General features: G+C 35.4%; 1 protein-coding gene across 1 annotated transcript in view; it reads right to left on the bottom strand.

Moving 5' to 3' along the window:
* CFAP299 (cilia and flagella associated protein 299) overlaps positions 1–24489 on the bottom strand; it is a 657858-nt gene that overhangs the window by 83960 nt on the left and 549409 nt on the right. The window contains exon 4 of the mRNA XM_003776468.5: positions 6982–7124. Coding sequence (XP_003776516.2) covers positions 6982–7124 — 143 coding nt within the window. The remainder of the gene's footprint in view (positions 1–6981; positions 7125–24489) is intronic.

Genomic DNA, 24489 nt, shown 5'->3' with positions numbered 1-24489 from the left:
CATTAGATGACACAGACAGATACTTTAGTAAGGATTCAGTAGGAACTGTTAGTCCTAGTTTATGGGTTATATGCACAGTATATGGCTTTTGAGATCTCTGCTCCATTTCTGAATTTTCCATGAGAGAGAGTACTTAATATTTAGCTTGGAATAAAGAGAAGCTAAAATGAGTTAAGCATTGGAAAATTAAATTTATCTGTAAAAGAATTCCAAGTAGATATTACAAAAAATTTCTGAACCACAGTTCAGAGGATATGAATAGATTCTAAAAGTATCCTGGGACATAACTGAGGTTCAACAAGTCAGGGCCAATGTTTCCCTAAAGACTTTTAGGCTGAAACCACAATTACAGGTCACTTTTAATTCTGTTCAGAGCTCTTCCACACACAAAGCTGTGGGGACACTATAATTCTTACTCACAGTGACTGAAAATGAAAGCCTGGTTAAGTACAAAGAGGTGTTTTCTGCCAAGCTCAATGAAAGAAGGAAGTGGCAAGGGTGGGTACAGGATGGCCAAAATTTCCTAGTCTTAACTGTGGACAGCAGGATCGCTTAAAGTTCTGAAAAACATTCCTAAATTAGGTCTTGTCACATGAGACACACTTCTGCCAAAAAAATATATGACCTCGGAAGGATTGGGATATGGATATGAGGTCAAAAGTGACATCTTTACATGTCAAGGTCTTAAGTGGAATAATGTACTGAATAAAAAAAATAATGGCAGTGATTTCTGTTTGGTCCTGGATTTCTGGTTGGACATATGTATGTATCTGTATATAACTTTGGTTAAGCCAGCTAACAATTTTATGATACAGGTTTTTTAAGTGTTAAAATGTGAAAAAGGTCTTGTATTAGTCCATTATTATATATTGCTATAAGGAAACACCCAAGACTGGGAAGTTTATAAAGAAAAGAGGTTTAATTGACTTACAGTTCCACATGGCTGGGGAGGCCTCAGGAAACTTACAATCATGGCAAAAGGCACCTCCTCTTCCCAGGAAAGCAGGAGAGAGAATGAGTGCCAGCAGGGGAAATGCCAGATGCTTATAAAACCATCAGATCTTGTGAGAACTCACTCACTATCCTGAGAACAGTATGGAGAAAACTGTCCCCATGGTTCAATTACCTTCCATTGGTCCCTCCCATGACATGTGGGGATTATATGGATTACTATTCAAGATGAGATTTGGGTGGGTGACACAGCCAAACTATATCAGGTCCCTAACCTATAAGGTTGTTGTAAAGAGAAAATGAAATATTATATATAATATAATATTTGTAAATGTAATATATGTTTATATATAATATGTAATATATAAATTATTTAGTACAGTGCTTTAGTTATTAATTAGGACTATGCACAGTAAGTGCTCAGTTAACATCATCATTGTTTTTAAAGCATCATCGTAATCATCTCAGACTCTGACGCAGTTCAACCTTGTAACCACAGTGGTATGGAAAAACCTGAAGGAGACCAAGGGCTGAAATTAACTCACTCATGGTGGGTGAGCAAAGAATATCATGACTAGGCTAACAGAAAATATGACCTCTAGAATCTAAGATAGCAGTTTAAACCAGAAGTCACAAACTCAAATGCCTAAAAGAAGCTAGCAGGTACTATGCATGTGTAACTCAAGGGTGATGGTGATACCAATATATGTGATTAGTGAAGTCTGTGTTAATCTAGGAAAAATATGCCCCATCTGAGGAAGCAGCTGCAGTTTAATTCTAGATGATGGCTGAGATGAGAGATCTTACAAGTTTAAAGAAAATTTCAAGTCCAAGATATTTTGTGGGAAATTTTTTGTTTCTGAAACATTGACACAATTTTATATACAATTGTGCAGGCCAAATAAAAAATTCTGCAGGCAGATCTGGTCCAATGACTAATTGGTGATCTCTGGTTTCTGGCGTTTTACATCATACCTATCTAAGATTAGTACTGGTTCTAAAGATTGGGGTGAGATTGAGCCTCTGGGTTGGGGACAAGCAGACCAGAATAGTGTTGCTTAATGGAGATATAATATGATATGAGCCAGCAATGTGAACCACAGATGTATTTTTGAATTTTCTAGTAGTCACATTAAAAACAAATAAAAAGAAATAGGTAAAATTATTTTAATAATGTATTTTATTTAACTCAACATATCTATCACATTATTATTTTAACATTAAATAATAATTACTAATAAGACATTTTGTATTTTTATGAGAAGTCTTCAGAATCAACTGTGCATTTTACACTCACAGTACATCTTAATTCAAGGTTAACCATATATCAAGTACTCGGTGGCCATATGCGGGTAGTAGCTACCCTACTAGAGAGCACCAGTCTAGGGCATACTTCTCGAAATTTAATATTGCTATGGTTTGAATGTGTTGCCTCCAAAATTTATGTTAAAACTGGTGTATTAAGTGGTAGGGCTTTTGGAAAGTGATTAAGTCGTGATAGTTCTGCCTCAGAAATGGATTAGTGCCTGATAAAGAAACTGGAGGGAACTAGTTTAAGTCCTTTTCTGGCACCATCTTGGAAACAGAAAGGAGGCCTCACCAAATGGCAGTTCTGCCAGCACTTCGGTCTTGGACTTTCCAGCCTCCAAAACCATGAAAAATAAATTCCTATTGTTTATAAATCACACAGTCTGTGGTATTTTGTTATAGCAGCACAAACTAAGACAAATAAGCATGTGGAAATATTGAGGATCATGTTAATATACTGATTCTAACTCAGTGGTTGGAAGAGAGCCTGAGATGCTTCACTAAGGGTTCATGGACTATACTTTGCGTATCAAGGAGCTAGGTAGTTGCGGCAAGTCTCCTTTAGTTAGTAGGTTTTCGCTCAAAGTATTTCCTCCTCTTTCAAATTCAGCAAATATCTGCTGAAAAGATTAAACTAATATTCTAATGAACAATCACCATATTTGAACTTGGAAAAGCATTAATAACTTTAAAAATAGGCAATATTTTAACACTATTTGTAGAAACCCTGGGTTCATTTACTGCTTTATTTTTTCCTTTTAAAATTGAGAATCAGCCAATATGTTACCGGAATGCTTTCATAAGAACGCACTTAAGCACAGGATAAGTGCATATAATTCTAACTTCAGGGGCTTGGAACGTTAAACATTTTAATAAAACAGACAACGGGACTTCAAGGGAAATTTGACAATAATACCTTTCAAAGCTTTAGTATTTAAGGTCATTTTCTGGTCAAGGGTATGAATATTTCATGGAAGCTCTAAAAAGAAACACAAAGAAAAATTTTTCATTTCCTCTTGATTATCCTATCTGAGGGATGGGTAGAGCTCTATAGGCAAGCCTTAGATCTTTGTTCAACAAATGCATAAACATGGAAATGTATGCAACTATATGTGGAGCTGAATATAAGTGATTCTACATGGTACAGTTGTCCTTGGGATATAAAAGCTTAAACCAGGAATAGTTTTCTAGAGGTGAACAGTGAATTAGAATGCTGAAGAACTTGTCCTCTCTCATCACTGTTTCACTTATGAACTTTAGTAAGTGGTTTACTCTTTATCTTATCCTCTCTCTGATGGTAAGAATAATGCTCGTCATGCCCATATCAATAGGGAAGTGTGAAGGAACTTGAAACTGTAACCTGCTATCCACTTATAATTACTCACAAGTGTGTCAAAAAGAAAGTACTGAATCTTAAAGACATAGTTAAGATGGAAGCTGAATTGAAAAGATTGCCAGTTGGTCAGGGCCCTTTCTACTGCTGCATTTCATAATAGTAGCAGCTGTCTATTGACATTTATATTTTCCACAGTAAAAATGCAAGACTAGATTCTAATCATAGACACAAAATGTTTGTCTCTGCATAGAATAAAAGGTAAGGATCCATGCCAAAAGGTAAGGATATAGAGACTTTATGAAATATTTAATTTTAAATTTTGGCTTTAGTTCTGAATCAAACTAAGTATGGAACTTCATATACCAAAGGGACTTTTTCCCCTAATAACAACTGCCTAACTACCGTATTCTATATTAATACTGGGTAGTTAAAGATATAAAATCAAAAGCAAAACTATAATATTCTATTAGACAGTATATTTATGACTTCCAAAAAGGATGGGATTTATTAAACAAAATACGAAAGCGCAAACTGCAGAGGTAAAGTTTAAAATGCATTAAGTTGACTATCAGAACTTCTGATTCTGACCATCAAAATCAATGAAAAAAAAAAAGAAGAACTACACACAGAGAGATGATATTTTGAAATACACATAAGAGGCAAAGGATTCATCAATATCCAAAAATAAATAAAACGAATCTTATAATTTGCAAGAAAAAGAATAGCTCACTTGAAATAACAGGGAAAAATCTTAATAGGTACTTCACAGAAAGAAAATCTGAACAGCCATTAAAAGATGCCCAATCTAATAAATAATCAAGTAAATAAAAATTAAAACCACATTGAGAGATCATTTATAACTCACTACAGTGGGAAAGAACAGTTTGTTAATATCTTGTGTTGGTGAGGATGAGATCACTTATACAGTATTTCTCATGGATACAAAATGATACAACTACTCTGAAAAATAATTTGGCATAATCTCTACACTCTTTTGTGTTTCGGGCTTCAAATTTTCTATCAATTAAAAAAATATTTATTTTGTATTTCTGCATGAATTTCTTTCAAGGTAACTAAATAAGTGATAAGGAAAAGTTTTTCTCTATAGAAGAATTCAAGCTAAAAAATTCAGGATAAATAATAGGATTATAGATTCACCATTATTCAACCCTTAGTAAAAATATTTAGGTAGCTTTCAATAATAGATGCTAACACCATTGGGTGAAAGTTTATGGAAAATCTTGTAATGAAGTAATTAGACTGACACCACCTGAACCTACTGATCGAGCTCAGATCTAAAATTGGGGCAACAGTCAGTATAGAGCATCACATATTAAAATTTCTTAGTTAGAAAAAAATTATACTGCATTTAATCAAATCAGTTTATAGGGAATAGAGGAATATAGATAGTAGAATAAACAGCACGATTTTACTGGATCAGCAAAATCCAGAATGTAAGACATTTGAGGACAATGTTTTTCAGGACCTGGTTTCTCCAACAAATCAATAGCATAGAAGATAAAAAGAATGAGGGGGACCATTGTAAAAAAAAAAAAAAAAGGATGCAAGAGGTCAAGATATAGTAAGACAAAACACAATATCACTTGAATTTTGATTGGTCAAACAAACTATAAAAAATAAATTAGACAGTCAATTAAATGTTATTAAGGGTGAAAATGAAATGTGAACTAGGTATTAGATGGCATTAAGGAAAGTATTTTGTTAGGTATGATAATGCCAAGATGTTTTCCTTAAAAATGTTATCAGATAAAGATCCATGCTGAAGTGTTTGCAGGTGAAATGAGATATCGTACATTTGCTTTAACAAAACAAAGCTGCTAAGATAATACAATTCAGTGTTTTAAATAAATTATTAGTTATAAAGGTGGTGATGAAAAACAAGAGGTCTAGGATAACAACTGGATTTTGCCTTTGGTTTCAAGGGTGGTGCCATTTGCCAAGACAGGTGATATGGAAGCAACAGCAGGCTTCAGAAATTAAAATGACTTTAATTTTGAACATAAGTTTTAAGAGTCATAAAGGACTCCATTGAGTTTGGAAACCATAAGTTATTAGTAGCAGAAATCCACAGTTTTGTGAAATTTCCTAAAATTTCCTTCAGCAGTACCCAGGTGGGTAGCTACAAGTGCAGTGAAAAAAATGTCTAGATCGATCGACTTTGGAATGTTAGTAGGTCAGATACAACCAAAAATCAAAAAGACATGGGCATTGGGCATTACTGCAAGAGGGAAGTTAAATGAAAGGTTATCCTAGGTAGGATAGGAAACAGCTAAGTCCATTACAGTGGTGATGGGAGTCAGGCTCAGTGGCTGACGCCTGTAATCCCAGCACTTTGGAAGGCTGAGGCTGGTGGATCACCTGAGGTCAGGAGTTTGAGACCAGCATGACCAATATGGTGGAACCCTGTCTCTACTAAAAATACAAAAAGTATCCAGACATGGTGGTGTGTGCCTGTAGTCCCAGCTACATGGAAGGCTGAGACAAGAGAATTGCTTGAACCCGGGAGGTGGAAGTTGCAGTGATCCAAGATTGCACCATTGCACTCCAGCCTGGGTGACAGAGCGAGACTCCATCTCAAAAACAAACAAACCAAAAAAAGGTGATGGATAAGGAAGTCTTCAGATAATATCAATAAGCGTGGATAGAGGATAACAGGCATCTCAGAGGAGGTAGGTATTATTATAATCATCAAATAATGATCTGAATACAGCAGTGGAGAGTTAAAGCATAATGCTGCTATTTAATTTTGGGGTTCTATAGTTAAGTAAGAGGGAATAAAAAGTTTTGGCTTGCATGCTATTTAGAAGGGAGTAGAAGAACCCATCTGTGAATAGATTGGCAGTGTAGAGTAGATGCTAGGTGATAGATAAGGGTTCTAGAATAAAAGGCAAGGGTTGGTAGTAAAAAGAATGAGGGGTGTGAAGGAATGGGTGTCCCAGAATAGGAGAGAGATGAGAGAAATGAGGGTGAGCTGATCAGGGGCCAGCACTTTGGCTGGTGACCAAAGAAAAGTGGAGGAAAACATGTTAGATGAGCAGCCCTTGAGGCTTCTGGACAGCCCAAGTCCCAAGTGCTGCAAAAGCCTCATGAGGTTAACAAATTTTAGGCGCTACTTATCATTGAAAAGGAATGTCACTGGGAATTTACTTATCTTGTGTCTGAAGAATCCTTTTTCTCAGGCTGTTAAAGGAAAAACAATGCATCTATGCTTATTCCTTATTTTAAGATTTAGTTATTTGCATAGTAATAATCAGTTGTATCACATTCCTGTTATATATACATTAGCATTTTAGGCACAATGTAGACCATAAAATAAAAACTCTTTGTCCCTGCCTCTAAGGGTGAAAGAATTGTATATAATTTACCTTATATCTGTAGGCCTTGGAAGAAGTCTTTTTTTTCCGGTAAAGTAGACTTCAAAATCTTCCGTCTTTAGCCTGTGGGCATAGTCGATGTATCCTGATATCTCTTGCCCACGAGAATTTCTGTCACGAATAAAGATCACGGACTGGTGGCACAGAATAGAGAATAAGACAAAAATATGAAAGAGCTGATTTATTGTGGAATGCCATAGGATAGAATGATGTAAAACACTAATATGAGTGACCATAGGAAGCAGGGCTTCTGAAAGAGTGGTTATAACATTGAACAGATTCTTTTTCCCCACTGCACCTAAAAACACACGTTACTCGCCCAGCACGGTGGCTCACGCCTATAATCCCAGCACTTTGGGAGGCGGAGGCGGGCAGATCACGAGGTGAGGAGATCGAGACCATCCTGGCCAACATGGTGAAACCCCATCTCTACTAAAATACAAAAAATTAGCCGGGCGTGGTGGCGGGCGCCTATAATCCCAGCTACTTGGGAGGCTGAGGCAGGGGAATCGCTTGAACCCAGGAGGCGGAGGTTGCAGCGAGCCAAGAACGCACCACTGCACTCCAGCCTGGGTGACAGAGCAAGACTCCGTCTCAAAAGAAAAAAAAAGTACTAACAATATTACAATATTCCAGTTGAAAAATGAAAAGAACAACAGAGATACAATTAACAATTAGTTGTTATTATGCTGATAGCTTTATCTTGATTACCTTCTCTGATTGTTTAACATTGAATGCTGAGAATACTGTGCTGAAAAGGATTCTCAAGCACGTTCTTGGTTAAGGGGAGAAAGTATTGTAATGGATTAGTTATATATCCTACAGATATGGCAGGAGGAACTAGCATTCTTTGTTATTCCTGGGTGCATTCTTATACAGACTTCAATCCTTAGCCCTTTTCATTTTGCCCACATAACTCCATGTAAATTAGTATCAATTTCTTCATGCTTTTAAGCCACTTATTTCTTAATTTATGCAGCACAAACTATAAACAAACAGTAACTCAGAGACTTCTTCAGACTCACACTACAGACCAATGTCTAGCAAGGCTGCACCTCCTTAAACAAGGACATGAGCTATAATTCTCAATATTTCATAATTTCATATTCATTCCTAAAGGTGCTGGACATCTTTTCACCATCAAGATTGCTCCCAATGTCAGTTATGTCATATTGGGACACACACACATGCACACGCACACACACACACACACAGAGAAGCCCCCACCCATGGAATTATATTAACAGAAAAAGAAAAATATCCCAAATATCCTCCCCACTGTCTTTAAACGAGAGATGAACCAAACTTATTTCTCCAGCAGAATGACAGACTAGATATTGTGACTGACCTTCCTACTAAAAACAAATAAAAATTCTGAATAAAATCTAAAACAATAACTTGTAAAATGCATTGATGCCCTGGCAAGGAAAAGAAATATTCTGAGTCCAAAAACTAAGTGAAAGCAGGAACCCAGAGAGGAGAGCAGGGCCTTAAAATAATCTTTGTTCTGAAAGCATTTGCCCAACCTCAGGGACTTCGAGCAAGGTTTCCATGACCTTGTGGGGTGAGGATGCAGGAAACAAATTCTACCCGTTCAGAGACAGAGGCTCATAGAACTTATTGCCTCAACAGAAAGCTGAGAAATCAAAAATGCATGAAGTACGACTATCTTCAGTGAATCCAGAAAATATAAGAATTATCCAAGAACAGTACGCCAGGGAAAATTATTTCCAGTGAGCAAAATATAAACATCTTCAGACCAAAACAATAATAAGGGATTTGACTAACATCAGATCATTGCTCGAAGAAATTCTGCAGGATATATTTCAGGCAAAAGGAAGTGATTCTAGCTGTCAAGTCAAAGATAAAGAAAAAATAATAATCAAAGAAAGTTGCAAATATAGAAGTACATAGAAACAAATATTGACTGTATAAAACAACAATAATCACTTCTTAAATAAAAAGAATGATATGTTTAAAATGTTTGAAATAAACTTGTATATTTGGAGGGAGTGATTAAAGTGTTGTGATGTTCTGGAATTTTCCAGAATGAGGGCAGATGTATTGATCAATTTTAGAATTTGATAAATATGTGTGTATAAATCTAGGATGATTATTAAGAAATAAGAAATAGTATATATGACCTTTAAATTATAGTGGGATATATAAAGTTAATCAACCAATTAAATAGAAGGCAATAATGAAAAGGAAAATTATAGAAGAGTCAGGAAAAATAAAATACACAAAATGTAAAGATAATGCCATGGGTTCAGTTGTGTCCTCCCCAAATTCATATGTTGACACCCTGAACTCCAGTACCACAGAGGTGACTGTATTTGAAGACAGAGCCTTTTGAAATGTGAATACATTACAATGAGCTTTTTAGGGTGGGCTCTAAACCAAGCTGATTGTGTAAATGTGGACACACAGAGAGATGCCAGAGTGCATGTGCACAGAGTCAAGACTATGTGAGGACACGGCAAGAAGATGGCCATCTGCAAGGAAAGGGAAAAGAGCCCTCCTAAGAAACCAAATCTGCCAACCCCTTCAATTATCTTGGACTTCCAACTTCCAGAACTGTGAGAAAATAAAATTGTGTTGCTTAAGGCATTGTCTGGGGTATTTTGTAGTGGCAGCCTTAGCAAACTCACACAGATTATAAGAAGTTAAAATAATTAAGTATTTGTAATAAGTATAAATGACTAAATGTTTAAGTTAAAAACAAGCTTATTAGAATGTATATATATATGTATCATATATCATGAAACATAATAACACTTAAAGGTTGAAAGTTAGGTGATCAAAAAACATACATATGGGAGAGTTTTCATCCAAAAAGAGCAGTTATCAGTATACTAATATTAGACAAAATGGATTTTCACATAAAAACCATTACTAGGGATGGAGCTTCACTACATAATGATACAAGGTTAATGTCATAGAAAAATATACAATTCAAAACTTGAGTGAACCTTTAAAAACAGTTTCAAGATATTTAAAGCACAAATTGATAGAACTAGAAGAACATATAGACAATTCATGATCACTTTGATGAATTCACTGCCATTATTTCTAGATTAAGCAGAAAATGAATACATAAAAATTATAAAATTGATGTCGATTTAAAGAACTCGAAAACAACATGAAGTCTTGGTGTTTATCATAAGCTAATACCAAAATTTCTTTATGCTTCATTGTTCTTGTAAGTAAAATGACTGATAATCTAAAATTATATACATTTGGCCATAATTTCACTATTTTATGTTACTATATATAGCCTTCTTGGGTCAGTTAAATCCCCTTTTCCCTGAAACCTGATTAAATTTATTTCAAATCTCACTTCTCCAGCTCTGTGAGAGTTAAATGTCTGCTCTGTGATTTTTGTTCTGCTCTGTGATTTTTGTGAATTCTTGGTTTTCTGATGATGGAGGACTTTAAGTGAGGTCAAACGGAGTATAAGTGCGGGTCCCTCTAGAATCATCGTATATAGCCCTGGGCAAGTCACTCAAACTACTCTCAATGTCTCACTTAGATTCATTAGTTCTGTGCTCTTAAGCACCTTCCTGAAAAATCCAGCAAGTTTCTACCAAAAACAAAACAAAACAAAACAAAAAACAAAACAACAGAATCCTGCTTAGACCTGAGCATTTAGCTAGTTTGGCCATTAAGCAGCCTCTTTCTTCATGATTTTCCTTTAAGTCTGTAGAGCAACAGAGACTCCCTGCCTGCCTGGAACTGCTCAGCTTACGTTCATGTGCTGTTGGGGTCATCTGCCCTGAGCCCCCAATTCGTAAACATCATGCAAACACTGTTGTTTATTTTCTCAATTAGAATTCTGGTTATTAATCATTGTATCTATGATTTTTTAAAATTTTCAACCAAAAAATGCCCAATTAAATTTTTTAAACCTAAACTTCTAAACGCAAAAACGATAATCACCTGTGGCTGTTCTCACACAAACCTGCATAGAACAAATGTAAATTCCCTCATTGTGTCTTTCCAAGCATGGTTACATATGTGTAAAAGTATAAGAAGACTTGGGAAGATTTATATATACTTTAAGTTCTAGGGTGCACAATGTGCAGGTTTGTTACATATGTATACATGTACCATATTGGTGTGCTGCACCCATTAACTGGTCATTTATATTAGGTATATCTCCTAATGCTATCCCTCCCCCCTGCCCCCACCCCACAACAGGCCCCAGTGTATGATGTTCCCCACCCTGTGTCCAAGTATTCTCATTGTTCAATTCCCACCTGTGAGTGAGAACATGGGGTGTTTGGTTTTTTGTCCTTGCGATAGTTTGCTGAGAATGATGGTTTCCAACTTCATCCATGTCCCTACAAAGGACATGAACTCATCATTTTTTATGGCTGCATAGTATTCCATGGTGTATATGTGCCACAGAATCTACAAAGACTTGGGAAGATTTTTAAGAAGACTTTTTTGTGAAATTTTTAAAAAGTTTGCTAAAATAAAATATTTTTCTAATGAACACAATGCTTTATTAAATTATTTTTAAAATCTGACTGGAACTATTAGTATGTAGTAATTGCTGACAAATTGTCAGGAAATTACAACTAAACATTTAATTTTAGAAATACATCTTTTAAATGGCACGGTTGAGGGTTATAGAGGCAGAAGAGGTGATAACACTGATAATCAGACAGATGTGGTGGCAGATACTAATAGCTGTCAAGAACTTGAGGGTTGGTTGAAATTTCACTGCCTTATTTATATTTTGTGGATTGCCTAAGAATTTTTAATTGTGTATTCATTTCAAAATGTATATTTTTCTCCAGTTAATAGTAATTATTTCTTCTATGAATATTTGTTATCATTTATTAAGAAGCCACTATATTCTCAGCGAAGTTTTAAAAGCTTCACATTCATTATCTCATTTAATTGTTTCAAACATTTTATAATGGCTAGATAGCATTATTACCCTCATTTTATAAATGTGGGAGATGAAAGCATTGAGAGTTTTGGTAACTCCCAAGGATATGTAGCTAGAGAGGGGAGCACCCAAACTCACACCCAGCTTGGCTTCCCATGATACTCAGGTTCTTATCTACTGCATGATGGATAGACTTGGATTCAAATGCTGGCTCTGTCACCTACTTACTGTGTGACACGGTAAGTTAGTAATACGTTTTAAGATTTAGTTTCCTCTCTAATAAAATGGGCATAATAATACCTAAATTGGTGTGTGAATTAAATAACACTATTTTGCTAAGCCCTTGGTAATGCCTGATACATGCTAAGCACTCAATAAATAATACCTATTGCTCTTGAAAACTTTTGTCATTAATGTTGCTATTGTATTTGTAGCATGTTAAGAGTTTTATAAATTCCTTAGGGGATATGGCAATGGAATAATCATATCAGAATTCCATTGCCTGGTGTATATAGTTATGTTAGGGTTGGTGTACATGGTTCAGTTTCTTTCTTAAGTTTAGTTATTCACAGTTAAAACTTTTTATATAATTTGAAGCTAAAATTGAAACAAACTTTTTAGTTATTATATATATATACGTGTATATATATAGTGTATATATATACACTATATATATATACATACACATACATACACATATATACAAGACACACCCAATTGACAATAAAACCACTATTCTGGCATCCAGAATGGGACAAATAGGTCAAAAGAGCCCCTTGAAGAATTAGGTTTATTTCAGCCTGAGTGTGATGTATTTCAGTAACTGAAAGCTTTGTTATTCAGAGCCCTATAGACTTAAGAATAATTTTAAAATGTTATAAATAATTGCTTAGGTTTAACTAATAACATTTTAAAATAATAGCTTTATTTAAGTATAGTTTACTTAACATAAAAATTCACCCTGAATTTTAAGTGATTTCAACGATTTTTGGTAAATTTATGGAGTTGCACAACACAACTCAAATTTAGAATATTCTCATCACTCCCAAGAGATCCCTTATGACATTTGTAGCCATCCCTATCTCCACCCCCAGCCCCAGGCAATCACTAATCTACTTTCTATCTCTATAGAGTCTCTTTTTTGGATTTTTCATAAAAGTGGAATCATACAATATATGATCTTTTTAATTCTAATAACATTTTTAATCACAGTTAATTTCCCAAAAGACACATGAAAATGATACTTTATATATTAAAAGGCTTTTAAAAATGATGATGCTATGCTTATAAAGGAAAAACTTCCAAAATTCATATTTTCCTTAGATAAAACCCTTTAATCCTATCTAGAACAAGTCAAGGTACAACCAACAAAAGCATTAAAAAACTCACATGCTATTCATTTGAAGCCATGAATACTGATCTATTTATTAGCAACCTAAGCAGAAAATACTAGTTTTTGGTTAACCATGTAAAAATTCCCCACAAGAACAAGCAATAAAGAAATATCAAGACACATTGCTTCTGATATTGAAGTGGGGAATAAGATACCAAGGGGCATGTAGAATCTGAGATTTTACTGAGGGGGCCTGTGACCTCAAAAGTGAACCAATGTTAGTTGAAAAGACTAATGCAATACTTAGTTAGGTCCTCATTACCTCTCATATATTGGAAAAAGATGAATTAGAGTAAAATTTGGACCATTAATATGTCATTTGGATCTTTGGCTGCTTGTCTTTTCCCAGAAGTGGATTAAAATACAAATTCATAAACTTTTTATAAGCTGACTACATGTGTTGCCTGATTTTTCTTGCCAAATACTGAGGGGACATAAACCTGATATATCAAAATGGGACTTCATTGACAGTGAGGCCAAAGTCACCTAAAAAAAAAAAAGCATGCTAAGCAGTATGTTGCTGTACTAAAACTGAAACACCCTTTTCCAGGGAATGAGAGCTGTCAAACAAAGCTAAGTTCTTGTGTTACCCAGAGAGCAGACTGTCAGTGTGCTCTCTGATAGAGACAAATGAAGGAATCGTTATGTGCTAGAATTTTAAATCTCTGGAATGTGCTAATGAATCATTAGTTTTAGGGACCCTTCTTTTTGTTTCAGAACGTAAGTGATTTTGCAAACGTAGCCTAAGTTCTCTAGGAATCAACTATCGTTTTCTAACATTTAGAAATGCCCATCATTATAAATCTCTCTGCAACAAGTTATTTTCTGAATGTTTTGTGCTATTTTTAAATTCTATATTATCTCAGTCAATCGCAGTTTTACATATATATAAAAAATATGTAATTTTCACTATTCATACAATTCACAGGGTTATGTTTAGCACAGTTCTTTGTCTTTCCTGTTGGAGGCTTGGGCTCAGAACAAGCACACTTTTATTTTCCACATCCTGTTGGCCAAAGCAGGTTGCAGGCCAGTCCAGATTCAAGAGGCAGGGCAGAGTGACTTCTTCTCTTGATGAGAGGAGCTTCCAAGTTCATTGCAAAAGGTCATGGATAAAGGACAAAGTGGATAATTGCAGCCACTTTGCAATCTGTAGTTATTTAACATAAGAAACTAAGAATTTTGCATATAGCTGGCTTGTTCATTTTGCAATGGTTGGGGATTGATTTCTCAGGGGGAATCATTGTTTTTTTCTCTCCTAGTTTATAAGACATATCTATATTTTAAATGGCTTTAATTAATTAATTAATTAATTAATTATTGTATTTTTCGAGATGGAGTCTGGCTCTGCTGCCCAGACTGGAGTGCAGTGGCACGATTTCGGCTCACTGCAACCTCTGCTTCCCAGTTTCAAGTGATTCTCCTGCCTCGGCCTACCGAGTAGCTGGGATCACAGGCACACGCCACCGCTCCAAGCTAATTTTTGTATTTTTAGTAGAGATGGGGTTTCACCATGTTGACTAGGCTGGTCTCGAACTCCTGACCTCAAATGATCCACCCACCGTGGCCTTCCAAAGTGCAGGGATTACAGGCATGAACCACTGCGCCTGACTAAATGGCTTTATTTTGAATTACCAGTGAAATTAGGAATAATTTAAGAATATCTTTTCTCAACATTAGTATCCAAAATGTTCTACAATGTCCAGGGATTGAAAATTTTTAAAAATTGAGCTTTAAGTACTTGGAAGAAGAAAATAAAATTATTATATTTATATATGAACTGGTAATTTACTTAGAAAATCCAGAAGAGTGAATTAAAAAACTTCTAAGACAGTTCAATAAGTTGATCCAATACAAAATATTTATACAAAAACGATGGGTTTTATGCTAGTGATAACCCATTAGTTACTGTGCAGGCAATCTTTACTTGCATTATTTTTTATTAGCATTATAACATTTTGCAAAACATTTTTTGTAAAACGAAATGAAAAGACTCCATTGTTGAGCAAAAGTTATGAAATAACTGTGCTGAAATTCTAAGCAAAACACAAGTGGGTATCTTTCATTACTTAAAATTTTAGCTTGAAGAACAAATGGTTAAGAATAAGATGATTTATAAAGGAGAAATAAACAGTAGAACTTGCACTATTAGACAAAATAGCTACAATAATTACATCATATATCATTGGTACAGTGATGAATATAGATCAATGAAAAATATTAACTTCAGAAACACACCCATGTACACAAATGTGTATGCATATAATATATATGCTTTCCATAAGTTGATTTTGTTTATATTTTCTAAATTTCTAAAACAAATATCTACTCTTTCTTTGACTGCACAATTCCAAAATCTTGTCTTTATCCACTGTTTTCTGACCTCCATCACTTGTCTTTCTAGCTAACATATTCAATCCAATAATCCTTTCCACTCTTCGGAGCCACTAATCCATTAAACCATCACATATTAGTATGCTTAGTATGCTTGTCTTCTTTATTTGCTCATTTTTTCTCTTTATTAAATTTAGATTCCACAATGCAGCATCAGAATTGTTCAGTTGTGTAGCACTTCAGATTTCTTGCACACATCCTTCTATCTAGTTTAGAAAATTCTGATACCGTTTCAACCCAATGTTCCTTTTCTGGTTTTTTTTTTTTTTTTTTTAAGCAACAGCTGAGTTTGGCTAGAAAAAGAAACTATGATGACTGGTCTCAGTAAAAATTAATGACCATAAACTCCCACGCTCCCAATTTTTTTACATATCTTCTCTCTCATCAAACTTTCACAAACACCCTTTCTCACATTCAATTATTTTCTCTCTGGAAATACAAACAATCAGAACAGAGCCACTGTGTCTTCTGCCCATCAGATGTGCAGATCCATCTGCACCTAGATCTGTGTGCTTCCTTTCATCCTGTTATAAGGGCTTGGATATCCATGCTTCTATCCGAGGCCAGTCTCTCTTTCTGTGCATTTGACCTCATTTCATCTCATGTTACTTTCAAATAATTGATTTATTTACTTTGTGTAAGTTCATTAGTATTAACATTTAAACATTCTGTACTATCTACTATTTGAAAAAGAAAGAGGCTAATTACAGTCCCGCATGTCTGCTTCTCCTTATAGCAGAATCCTCAATATTCCTTTAGCTATTACAGTCACTTTCCTGCAGCACTCTGCTGAAATAGCTTTGTTTCTCACACCAACTATTTTATCTTTCCAAATCCAAAGGTCAATTTGATTTTTAAAAAATTTTACTTGAACTCCAAGTGGCATTTGACATAATTGTTCACCACCTTTTTTTGTGAAATGTTTTCTTCATCTGCATCAGTGACACTGTGTATTCTCAAGATTTTATTCTGCTTCATCAATCTCTTCTTAATTGGCTCCTTCTCTTCTTCCTGACCTCTAAATTTTGGAGTTCTCCCAGGCTTAGTCCTCATCTTTTCTCTGTCTGCATTCACACACCAGTTGATCTTATCCAGTTCCATGAATTTATTTAATTATCACTTTTTACTCTTTCATGAATTTCAGACTAGTGTATATATTCTTTTCTCTCTTCTCTAAGGTCTCATAGACAACTGAAACTGAACATGTCTATCACACAACTTCTTTTAATATCCTGTCTCACCACCTCAACCAAATCTTCTTTCCATGTAATATGCAACATTATTTACCTAATTGCTCAGGCCAAAAACCTCAGGGTTCTTCTTGATGCCTACTTTTCATGACACTTCACATTCATTTCAATCCATTCACAAGTCTTGTTGCCTCTACCTTCAACATATATAGTATGTTTCTTGCATATTTTTCCAACCTAATTCCCACTATTTTCCCTATAACTTATTCTACTCCAGCCATATGGGTCTTCCGATAAAAATGTTTCTGCCTAGGGCCCTTTTGTATGATATGTTTTCTGCCAAAAATGGCCTTTCCTCAGCTATCTAAAAATCTTGGTCTCTCACTTCATATAGATTTCTGCTAAAATTTCACCCCTCTGGAAATCTTCCTTGGTCTCTCTAACAAAAGTAGCATATACATTCCAGGTGCTATGGCTTTGCCTTGTTTTATTTTTGTTCATAGCAGCTACATCTATCTTGGTACTTATTTCTTTATGTTTTACTTCATTTTAAAATTGCCTTTTGGCTGGGCATTGTGGCTCATGCCTGTAATCCCAGCACTTTGGGAGGTCGAGGCTGGTGAATCACCTGAGGTCAGGAGTTCGAGACCAGCCTGACCAATATGGGAAAACCCCGTCTCTACTAAAAATACAAAAATTAGCTGGGTGTGGTGGCAGGTACCTGTAATCCCAGCTACCTGGGAGGCTGAGACAGGAGAATTAATTGAATCCAGGAGGCGGAGGTTGCAGTGAGCCAAGATCATGCTACTGCACTCCAGCCTGGGCAATAGAATGAGACTCCGTCTCAAAAATAAATAAATAAATAAAAAGAAAATAAACTGCCTTTCTTTCTTCTTAGTTTGCAGGGGCCATAAAGGTAGAGACTTCATTTTGTTCTACATGCTATCAACAATGTCCTGCACAGTGCCTGATACATACTGGCCGCTCAATAACTATTTGCTGAGTGAATGAATTGATGATATTCCTAATGTGCATCTATCAAAAGGAATAGAATAGAATAACTAGTTGGGTTTCATGTTGCTGAATATTAGAAAGAGAACTTTACACTGGTGATGTCATCAAGAGCATTTTCAATAGATGATGAGGCCAACTATGATGAATTAAAGAGTGAATAGAGAAATAAGAAATAAACATATCTTACTTAGATAACCCTTCAGAAATCTTTCTGCTATGAGCAACAGAGAAAGGAAGTTGGTTCTTTCTTGAATAGAATGCAGTGTCAAAGGAATCACATAAATTAATAATGCTTCCTTCTTTGCTTTTATCTGTTTGGAAAGCATAGAATCAAACTTTTTGTTTGCCATAAAAACAATTCTATGTTCAAACTTCTCTTTTTGATTTATCTTATTATTTTATTATTCTCTCCCTCTGTCTCTCTCTTTCTGTGTGTGTGTGTGTGTGTGTGTGTGTGTGTGTGTGTGTGTGTGTCCAATTTCTTCATTTTATTGGGTGTTTCTCTAAGTTTATCACACATAAGAATCACCTGAAAGGCTTGCAAAGCACAGATTGCTGAGTCCCATCCCCAGAGTTTCAGATTCAGTAGGTCTGGGATGATGTCCAAGAATTTGCATTTTTAACAAGCTCTCAGATGATGTTGATTCTGCTGATCAAGGGAATTACACTTTGAGAACTGCGGTTTTATTTTAATGTGTTTGTGCTTTAGTGCTGACTTGGAACAGGGCAAGAAAGAATAAAGCGAAGAAACAGAAAAGAGAAGAGAAGGCGGGAAGGAAGTATAAAGGTACAATACAAAAATGTTTAGTAATTAAATATTCAGTTATATAGGTAGGTCTGAATATAAAAATATCCAGCTCCCTTCTTATATTCTCCTCTTATATTCCTTTAATTGCCAAAAGAAGCCCAGATCTGTCCTTGTAGAAGCTGACATACATTTAGTAGTACAATTGCAGGTCTATAATAAACACTAGCTGAACCTTCCTGACAAATCATATCGCCGGGGTTTTAATGATAGAAATTCAACTGTAGTTCCACACTGAGGCTACTGTAACCAACATAACAATGTGCCAGAGAGCCAAGATCCATGATGTCATTCCAATACCAAATAATAGATCAGCTTAATAGAAGATGAAGGCTGAATTGAATATCCCTGAAAATGGTCCCATCCCATCCCATATTTTCATACTCAAATTACTATTTCTACATGACCCTATAGCTTACTTGATTTTTCCAATTGTTTTGATGCTTTGATTGGGTCTTTCTCAAGTCATTTTTCTTCTACTTTATGGATCAGTTCATGGGTCAGGGTTGCCCAAATACCCAGACCTTCTTCTATACCTTTCAGTTCCTACATAGGCAATCATTCCTTCTTTTTCTTCTCCTTTCATTCCAACTATGTATTTTCCCTACATTTTTATAAGTATAAAATGACACAATTGTGAAGTAATGAAATGCATAGTGTCTTTCTTATTTTCATCTATTTTCACAAAATGTTAAGAGGTTTAAAAGAAAGAATTTACTTAGAACTACAGGAAAACATTGATGGAGGTTTTACGAAGAACTGGTCAGTGCCTAGCTCATAGTAGATGCTTAAAAATATTTGTTGAAAGAATGATTAAATTAATAAGGAATTAATACATTTCTTAGGCTTCACTACTGGATCCTCTTTAAATATAGATGCTCCTTAGCTTGACCAGACATTATTTTCTTGGACAGTGACTTCAACTACCACTTACACACCAGAAGCTTTTAAATCGTTATCTCCAGTTTTGAGGTTTTTCCTTAATTTTTAAAATTGTGTGTGTTACTGTCTACTACATCATTCTAACTGGATATAATCCAGGCATCTAGATTTTTAGAAACATGTCATTCCATACATTTGCTTTTATGTTTGTTATAAGAACAAATATCTACACCATCAACCAAAAAGTAGAAATTAACTTTGATTTCTTTTACTTCCCACATCTAATTAATCACCAAATTCTGCTGATTTTAGCTTCAAGAAATATCTCAAACAATGTCTTTGCTTTGTGTGATGATTGCCAATATCTTATTTCAAACCTCATTGTTTCCCTGTTGAACTATCATAACTACTTTCCTGGATACCGTTCATTCCTCACTCTATCCATTTTCAAAATTAGCTAAGAAATTCTTCTCTAAAATGGAAATCTGCATATGATTCTCCTGTTTTTATTAGCTACTTGGAGTTCTAAAGTGTAACCTTTTTACTATTGCAAATTGCTCATAATGTCCTACCAAACTATTATTCTAGGACCACTCTCACCTCTCCCTTACATATAATTCCTTTTGTGTAAGGTATTTAATTTCATATTTATATTTATTTTATTCAGTAATGCATTCATATGCTTTCTAAAACTCAAGTTTTAGAAATGCATTCATATACTTTCTAAAACTAACCTCAAAGTTTTCCAAGAAATATAGTATTACCCTTTTCTTCCCTCTCATCTTCATATCTGTTCCTCAAATGAACCTTCTTTAACTCTTAGTTGTTTCTAAATAACATATTAATACGGATATTTCTTAATGTTTTTCTTTTTGTTTCTACTTGTAATTATATGGAAGATGATGATTTCTAATATGTATCTTTTCCACTCAAACCATTCCTAAACTTTTTCTCCTTTTATCCTCCCCCCGCCCATAAAGCTATGCTATAATTTTAGGTTAAAAAATTAGTCAGTGTTTTCAATTTTTGTACCTTATAAACATTAGCCAGAGCTGAGCTATAGAATCAGAAAGTTGAAATATCTATTCCCTAGCTATGATTAAATTTTCTTTCTTCAGACTTTTTATTTTCTATTGGGTTGTTTTGACTTTTTTACCTCCTCAGTTTATTTAAGCTTTAAAATGTTTAATTGACACATAATAATTATACATATTTATGGTGTACAGTGTGATATTTCAATATATGTACACATTGTGTAATGATCAAATCAGGGTAATTAGCATATCCATCACCTCAAACATTTCTCATTTCTTTGTGGTGAGATTATTCAGAATCTTCTAGCTATTTTTAAATATACAATACATTGTTTTAACAATAGTCCCCCTACTGTGCAATAGAACTTCAGAATTCATTCCATCCATCTAATTGCAACTTTATATCTACTGACCAACCTCTCACCATTTCTCCCTCCCTCTACCTTCCCTAGCCTCTGGTGACCACAATTCTCCTCTCTACTTTTATGAGATCAACTTTTTAGATTCCACATATAGGTGAGATCATGCTTACTGTCTTGATTTTCTATGTACCTATCACTAATCCCCTCAAAATTTTCAGCAAAACTATAACTATCTTCTCAATGCATTCATAGTCTGTCTGTTTTTATTTTCCTGGGAATGTGCCCTCAGAAACTCACTGCTTTCTTTTACCTGTACTTGATTTTTTCCTAGGTTTCAAACAGAATTAACCATCATTTCGGGGAATTCTTTTTACCATCGTCTTGGGAATTTCCTCTGCTTCCCATCTGAGCTCTCATAACAGTTTTAAAAATACATCCATGTACCCCGTAACAACATTTTGGTTAACAACAAACCTCATGCACCATGGGGGTCCCATACTACTATAATGGAGCTGAAAATTTCATATCGCCTAGTGACATCTTGATGATCCTGACCCAGTGTAGGCTAGTTTTGTGTTAGTTTTTAACAACAAAGTTTAAAAAGTAAAGAAAAAAAAATTAAAAATTTTAAAATAGAAAATTTTGTAGAATGATATAAAGACAAATATTTTGTGTAGCTGTACAATGTGTTTGTGTTTTATATTGTGTTATTAAAAGAGAGTCAAAAAATTTTAAAAATTTGAAATTTGATAAAGTGAAAATGTTATAGTAAGTTAAGGTGAATTTATTATAGAAGAAAGAAAAATGTTGTTTTATAAATTTAGTGTCACTTAAGTGTACAGTGTTTATAAATTCTACCATAGTGTACAGTAATGTCCTAGGCCTTCACATTCACTCACTACTCACTGACTTACCCAGAACAACTTCCAGTGGTACAAGCTCCATTCATGGTAAGTGCCTTATACAGGGGTAACATTTTTTATCTTTTATACTGTTTTTGTTTTTTTGAGACAGGGTATTGCTCTGTCACCTAGGCTGGAGTGAATTAGTGTGATCATGGCTCACAGCAGCCTTGACCTCCTGGGCTCAAGTGATCCTCCGTCTCAGCCTCTCATGTAGCTAGGATTATAGACAAGTGCCACCACCCTCAGCTAATTTATTTTTAGGTTTAGTGTTTGGAGAGTGAGGGTCTCACTATACTGCCCAAGCTAGTATCAAACTCCTGGGCTCAAGCAATCCCTCCCACCACAGTTGCCCAATATACTATATTTTTATTGTGTCTTTTCTATGTTTAGATACACAAATACTTACCACTGTGTTAAATTGCCTACAATATTCAGGCAGTAACATTGCACAAGTTTGTAGCCTAGAAGCAATAGGCATCTAGGTTTGTGTGAGTAAACTCTATGTTTACAAAAAGATGAAATTGCCTAACATCACATTTCTCAGAACATATCCCTGAGGCATAACTATGTTTCTATTTTAGTATTCATCACTTTATATTGTGTTTTTTGAGGTCCTTGTAGTCTGGAGAGTATATGTTTATCAAACTTTGTATCACATTTTTTTTTTTTTGAGACAGGGTCTCACTCTATTGCCCAGACTGGAGTGCAGTGGCATGATCTCGGTTCACTGCAGCCTTGACCTCCCAGGTGCAAGCCATCCTTCTACCTCAGCCTCCCAAGTAGCTGGCACTATAGGCACACACCACCACACCCAGCTAATTTTTGTATTTTTTGTAGAGACAGGGTTCTGCCATGTTGCCCAGCCTGGTCTTGAACTCCTGAATTCAAGTGATCCACTCGCCTCAGCCTCCCAAAGTGCTGGGATTGCAGGCATGAGCCACCACGCTCAGTCTTAACTTTGTATCCTTAATATGTTTCCTGTCCTGATTCACAGTAGGTGTGTAACTGGCAGGGATTTGGGATTGAGATAATTAAGCAAAGGCCAACAAAATAATCTTCAGGGAACTATTTATCTAATTATGCTTCACAGAATGTGTCACCATGCAACAAATAGTAGCCCTAAAAGCTATTGTTTATTGAGTGTTTACTATATGCCAGATATTTTCTCATTTAATCTTAACCCAAGCCCCATAATGTAGGTACCATTGTTAATTCTGTTTCACAGATGAGAAAACTGAAGCACGAGAAGGTTAAGTACCTGGCCTAGGGTCACGTAGTTAGTGCATCAGTCAGATCTCTAACAGGAAACAATGGCAACATTTGTTTGTTTACACAGGGACCAATGGATGGCATGTAGGATCACCACAAGGGATATTGCATGAAACTGGAGCTTTTAGTAATAAAACTGACACCATCTCTGCCACTAGACTTCCCCCAACACTACTCCCAAGAGGGATAGTTTATCAGAACCCAATAAGGAGACGGAGGAAGAGTTGTATGTGAGTATCCTACAGAATTGCAGAGAGATTGTGTCAAGGAACATAGACAGCTGTATGTCTATGAAGGGTCAAGGGAATAAGTACCTTCATGCTAGAGTTTCATACTGGCCATATCTCACTGGGGCCAGAGCCTGATATCATGCATGTACTTTAATGGAAGCAACCTTCCTGGGTAGAGTAGGGTGGAGAAGGAAGAAATGAATCTAAAGTAGCTGGATTTGTCAGTCATGATGCTGGAATCTGTACCCAAGCATCTGGACATGAAGACTATGATCTTACTACTATACTATGCTTGTGGGGTGGCAGGCAGGAAACTAGGTTCTGTTTTCAGTTCAGACTCCAAGAACAAAATGACTCTTCTGACCAAAGGGATTTTTGTTACCTCTTCACTATCATCACTAAAGGGCATTGTTCTTGCAGAAGAATGCAGTTGCTAAGGAGGATAGGGGACAATCTTGGAACCTTACAGAAAATGACAGCAACATTACAGAGGCATTCTCAGTAGCAGGCACATAGGCACTCAGCACTTTGCAGTGTGCTGGTTGGTATTAAAGGACTTCAGGAGAAAGCAAAGACTAAAAAATCAGAGATAAAGGAGTGGAAAAGAATGTGGTCATACCAATGGGATAAGAGCACCCTGGGACAAACAACAGAAGACTTGAACAAGCCTGAGCAGAATCTCATGAATTAACAATACTAATTATGGGTTAAAACCACTTCCTCAGTAAGGAGAAACTATAAATCAATATCTGAAACCACTAGATAGGCTTTATAATTCACTGAATATGAATGTGCAATAAATTATTTATAGTTCTCATTATAATTGTCAACCTCAAAAATGTCATTTTCTCTGTCAAATTCTGAGTTTAAAAACCCATCTGTATCTTGTATAGGCACCAGAGTAAATCATACTATGCCTTAGAGGGACTCATTCAAGGATACCTAATGAGAGACTGCTGTGTACCAAGTGCTGTCCTAGGTGCTGGAGATACAATATTGAACAAAGTAAGACCCTGACCTCATGGAGTTCACAGTCTAGCGAAAAACACAAAGAATTTATCACCTGAAAATATGGAATGAGCTTTCTCTCCTTTACCATCTGACCATCTTCTCTTATCCCT

The sequence above is a fragment of the Pongo abelii genome, chromosome 3 (assembly GCF_028885655.2).
Source record: "Pongo abelii isolate AG06213 chromosome 3, NHGRI_mPonAbe1-v2.0_pri, whole genome shotgun sequence".
Lineage (NCBI taxonomy): Eukaryota > Metazoa > Chordata > Mammalia > Primates > Hominidae > Pongo > Pongo abelii.
This window is presented reverse-complemented; position numbering and strand designations above follow the sequence as displayed.